Below are 5402 nucleotides of genomic sequence, written 5' to 3'. Positions count from 1 at the left end.
TGAATACAAATATAATTATTTATAAATATGTGAGATTCTATAAAAAAAATCAATAAAAATATATCAAATATATATGAATACAAATATAATTATTTGTAAGTATGTGATATTCTATAAAAATCAATAAAAATATATCAAATAAACAAAAATCTATTTTTTAAAAAGTCAATAAAATGATAAAAATTCTAAATTAAATACACACCACAGTGATTACAAAAAATGTAACGGGTTCGAAATTAACTTTTGCTGCCCTAATTTTTGTCCTCAATTCCAAAATAACCTTGAAAAAGTGGTATTACAAGCTTACCCTTCAATCATGATGATACTACCAATTTACCCTTCATGTTTGACCATAAACCCCTCCTTAAGAGCCAAAACCCTAAATCCCTTTTCTTCTAGACCCTTCTCCTCAGCGCAGACTTGTAAAGCCTCAAGAAAAAAGGATATCGAACAAAGCTTTTGTTGGATTTTCTCTGTAAAATATTAGCCCCACATAACAGATTTTAGTTAATTCCTCTTTCAGTCTTCCAATTTCTTGCCCAAGACTGAAACATGTATCGTTTCGCAGCAAATCTAGCATCCAATGCCAGGTATTCACGAACCCATCAGTTAGAATCTTCAGACTTCAACATTTTGTTGTGAATTTCTTTGAGTTTTTGTTTTATCAGAGGCGCTCATTATTGTGTATTGTTTAGGGTTGCAAGAAGCAGCAGGCAGCAGGTTTTTTATCGACCAAAAGACTTGTTTATTTTATTGATTTGGAGTTGAAATGCTTCTGGTTTACCATTATTGATCATTGTTCTCGTGGGTTTTATTTCTGTAGTTTGGAGACAGAGTTGGTTGGATCAGAAACTATGCCGCAAAAGACATTAGATTTGGAGTGGACGCGAGATCTCTTATGCTTAAAGGTGTAGAAGATCTCGCCGATGCAGTTCAAGTCACGATGGGACCGAAGGTATTCTAATGCTTCTGCTTTTTTCAATGATTAATTTTTATTAGTAGAAATAGGCTCTGTTTGCAGTTGTCTCGCATTACTTATTATAAGCACTTTGAAGGAAATGATAGAGGTGGAAGAAGAGAAGAATATGATGGTTTTGACTTGTTGATCTGTTGAATTTGTTTTTGTGTTTAAGTGGTATGATGGGAGAAAAGTGACCAAAATGTACATTAGATTTCTAAAATGTTGCCCTTCTATGAAATTTATGGAAATGCTTGAAATAGTTCTAGTTATCTGTTCTTGTTGCTAGCGAGAAATGCAGTTAATTTTGCTATATCTTGTTATGGTTAATCTGTAACTTGAGTGCATAGTTTGATTAAGATTATGGACAGAAACAGCCTCCTAGAGTTGTTATTTAGTGGGTGTTAGAATGTGTTACATTCTTGACTGTGTTCTTTCATATTTGCTGCGTTGTTTAGCGCAGTTTTTTATGGTATAGTTTTTGTAAGTTTATATTGATGTTTTGTATTTTGTCTTCACCATATTTTCAGAGTTTTCTTCCAGATGAAGTTTTGGTGCTGGAATCTTCTAATTTGGTGGCTGATTGATGTTATTGTTTTATTATTGTAGGGGCGTAATGTGGTGATTGAACAAAGTTGGGGTGCCCCCAAAGTGACTAAGGATGGTGTGACAGTTGCGAAGAGCATTGAATTTAAGGACAAAGTTAAGAATATTGGGGCAAGCCTTGTAAAACAGGTTGCAAATGCTACAAATGAAGTGGCTGGAGATGGTATGTTGTAAATCAGTGAAGCATTTTGATAATAGATTTGCTGAATCTATAGACACATATGTAGATAAGTGTGCGAGTCATGAAGATTGTTTATTCATATTAATAATATGTTTATTTTGAAATTTTAGGGACTACTTGTGCTACTGTTCTCACCCGTGCAATATTTGCCGAAGGGTGCAAATCAGTAGCAGCGGGTATGAATGCCATGGATCTAAGGCGCGGAATTTCCATGGCAGTTGATGCTGTGGTCACAAACTTGAAAAGCAGGGCGAGAATGATAAGCACATCGGAGGAGATTGCTCAGGTTTTTCCTTGCTCTCTTTCTTTGTTGAACTAGTGTAGGATGCCTAAAATCTGTATTGGTTGTTGCCATCATGAGCTTAAAAATTCAAAGCTAATGTTTTAATCTAAAGTAGGTGGCTACAAAAGGTAATAGATCGAAAGAATAAGTGGAATTTTATCTATCTTTAGTGATCGTCATATGGTGCTCGATGAAATAGTTATTTTCTTTTCAATTAATCAGTTGCAATATTACTTTCTTAGGTTGGGACAATCTCTGCTAATGGAGAAAGAGAAATAGGTGAACTGATTGCAAAAGCTATGGAAAAAGTTGGTAAAGAAGGTGTCATTACAATACAAGTGAGACACTATCCTTGCATATATGAGTGTTGGTGGTTCCAGTAAATTGTTTGGATATGTTGTTTTTTAGCACATTGTTGTTGGATTTGATTTTTTCGAACTTCATTTCTTTAATATCTTCTTAATCTAGTTATTTTCTGTAGGATGGAAAGACATTGTTCAATGAATTGGAAGTTGTGGAAGGAATGAAGTTGGATAGAGGTTATATTTCTCCATATTTCATTACAAATCAGAAGAACCAGAAATGTGTAAGTGTACTAGTTGTGAGCAGCCAATATGGACTGGAATAATATTTGTAATCGTTCACTTTATAGATTCGGTTATCATTCACAATATCTTTAATCACTGATAGGAAATGGATGATGCCCTCATTCTTATTCACGAGAAGAAAATATCAAGTTTAAATGGGATTGTGAAAGTTCTAGAGCTGGCTTTAAAGGTTAATCCTTTGATTCTTATAATCAGCTTAAGGCCATATTATCTCTTCATTCCAATTATATTTCGCATTTGTGCAGAAGCAAAGGCCACTACTGATAGTTGCTGAAGATGTGGAAAGTGAGGCACTTGCAACTCTTATATTGAACAAGATTCGTGCAGGACTCAAGGTGTGTTTGCTATATTTTTTAATTTTGAAGTATTTTGATCTTCAGGACAATGACAATCATATTGCTTTTGTTGTGGTTTGCCTCATCATTTTAAAAATTAATGTTACAGGTATGTGCTATTAAAGCTCCTGGTTTTGGGGAGAACAGGAAATCTGGTTTGCAAGATCTTGCTGTTTTAACGGGAGGCCAGGTAAATGTTTTGTTGTGTCATTGTTACTTCCAGGAAGTATAGTATATTACATGGCAATGTGTTTGAATTTGGAGCTGTCTTTTGTAGGTATTAACTGAAGAACTGGGATTGTACCTCGATGAAGTGAATTTTGATATGCTGGGCTCATGTAAAAAGGTACAAGCCAGTTGTAGATTCTCTCCTAGATGTTTTCTTGTAACTTATTTTTGTTATCACTTATAAATTGCATGGATTTAGCTTACAGTTCTTCTTTTAGGTTTCTATATCCAAGGATGACACCGTTATACTTGATGGGGCTGGTGAAAAGAAATTCATAGAAGAAAGATCTGAGCAGGTTCTTTTTGCTTTGTTGCACTAGTTTTAAACTTTTTGTGGAATGCTTCCTTAATTGTTAGTACATGTGAGATTTAACTAGAGTCAATGTGCTGGCTAATTCGAATCTGGGATAAAATGCTAGATTAAAACGTAAATATAAGGATTTATGCTTGATATTGGTGGAAATATTAAAAAAATACTGTTCTAGTTGAACAAAGGCATAGACTCACTCTGATGTTTGAACCTGGGACATGTACTTGTTTACTCGATTTTCTGACATGACCTGCTTATACTGGCAGATTAGGTCTGCAATTGAATTGAGTACCTCTGACTATGACAAGGAGAAATTGCAAGAGAGGCTAGCAAAACTCTCTGGTGGTGTAGCTGTTCTTAAGGTCAGTCATCCTTCTCCTAGATGTTCAAGCATCTAGGTTTAGATTAATTATCAGTGATGGACGTGTTCCAGTTGATTTTTTGTAAATGGTTTTGCCTCACAGATCGGAGGAGCCAGTGAAGCAGAGGTTAGTGAGAAAAAAGATAGGGTGACAGACGCTCTAAATGCCACGAAGGCAGCTGTGGAAGAAGGAATTGTGCCTGGTATGTTCCAATTTCCATCTGTTGTCTGGCAAGAAAGTCTATTGAGAATTCACTGCTGAAGGCGTTAAAAAATTGTACAGGTGGTGGGGTTGCTCTACTTTATGCATCGAAGGAATTGGATAAGTTGTCAACTGCAAACTTTGATCAGAAGATTGGTGTTCAAATTATTCAGAATGCACTGAAGGTCATTCAAACTCTCTATCTATATATAATCTGTGTTTGTCAAATTAAGGATTTTGAATCATGAGAATTCAACGTCCCTTAGCGAGCTAATTGTTTTAGCCACATGGGATATTAACATACAGCATTTATTTACATTTTTTCACCTTTTTGTAGATGCCAGTACATATTATTGCCAAAAATGCCGGAGTAGAAGGTGCTGTCGTCGTTGGTAAACTATTGGAACAGGATAATCCTGATCTTGGATACGATGCAGCTAAAGGTGTGCTCAGGCTTTTGTGTTTATTGTGTCGGAGAGAATTTGTAATCATGCAAATATTTTTTGTTCAAACAGGTGAATACGTTGACATGGTTAAGGCCGGAGTAATTGATCCGTTAAAAGTTATCAGAACAGCTCTTGTTGATGCTGCTAGGTAAGCTGAGACTTGATCATACCCCAGTGCATTGGTTATAGTTCCAACATTAATACCACATGATCAAACGATAACCAACGTATTGGGTGTTCCTTTCTCACTGTGTGTTGTAGAACAAGTCTAATGATAAGCTAAGTGGTTCGATTTCCTGCAGCGTCTCTTCTTTAATGACCACCACAGAATCGATCATCGTTGAACAACCTACTGAGGAGAAGCCATCACCGGCAATGGGTGGCGGCATGGGTGGAATGGGTGGCATGGATTACTAAGAGACTATCTGATATATTATGCTCTGTTTTGAAACAAATAGTCGACGAGTGGGGTCTTTAGTCGTTTTGTTGAGTTTAGATGCAGGATCTAAATCCATGTTTCTGTTATCTATGGAGAAGTGAAAACAATAAAATCTTGATCACGTAGGAGTGAGTGATTAGAGACTAATTGTTACAAAGTTACCATTGGGAAATTGGAGGTTTTGTTCTTTCACTAATCTTTAGTTTGGGTGGTTTTTAGTTTTGTAAAACTCAATCGATTCAAGTATTTATTTCAAACCAAAATAAAACCGAATATAAATAAATAATTCTAAATTTGACTAAAAGATGTATTAGGTTTTTGTTTAGAAACTGCATTTTTTGCCATATTTTTACTATTTTTCTTTACTTTTTAAGCAAAAAGTTCTTAAAATGTAAATTTTTACTGTGTAAGAATAAAAAAAAATTGTTAGGATCTAAATGTGTTT

General features: G+C 35.1%; 1 protein-coding gene across 1 annotated transcript; it reads left to right on the top strand.

Moving 5' to 3' along the window:
• The first annotated feature begins 374 nt into the window (after positions 1-374).
• LOC140961889 (chaperonin CPN60-2, mitochondrial-like) lies at positions 375-5149 on the top strand. Its single transcript, XM_073420656.1, has 18 exons — positions 375-590; positions 696-720; positions 824-955; positions 1568-1727; positions 1856-2031; positions 2271-2366; positions 2510-2614; positions 2719-2805; positions 2882-2971; positions 3081-3161; positions 3249-3317; positions 3418-3495; positions 3776-3871; positions 3974-4073; positions 4154-4257; positions 4410-4515; positions 4588-4666; positions 4821-5149. The coding sequence occupies exons 1-18, from the start codon at positions 553-555 to the stop codon at positions 4933-4935; spliced, it is 1737 nt and encodes a 578-aa protein (XP_073276757.1). The 5' UTR covers positions 375-552; the 3' UTR covers positions 4936-5149.
• Positions 5150-5402: the final 253 nt, after the last annotated feature.

Source organism: Primulina huaijiensis, chromosome 16, assembly GCF_012295235.1.
Source record: "Primulina huaijiensis isolate GDHJ02 chromosome 16, ASM1229523v2, whole genome shotgun sequence".
NCBI classification, from domain to species: Eukaryota; Viridiplantae; Streptophyta; class Magnoliopsida; order Lamiales; family Gesneriaceae; genus Primulina; species Primulina huaijiensis.
Note: the sequence above shows the minus strand (reverse complement) of the source record. Positions and strands in the feature narration are given on the sequence as shown.

Coding starts and splice junctions, on each gene's coding strand:
- LOC140961889 (XM_073420656.1), top strand. CDS start 553: ATGTATCGTTTCGCAGCAAATCTAGCATCCAATGCCAG. Junction 3,496..3,775: donor TAGAAGAAAGATCTGAGCAG/GTTCTTTTTGCT, acceptor TTATACTGGCAG/ATTAGGTCTGCAATTGAATT. Junction 4,667..4,820: donor GCTCTTGTTGATGCTGCTAG/GTAAGCTGAGAC, acceptor GATTTCCTGCAG/CGTCTCTTCTTTAATGACCA.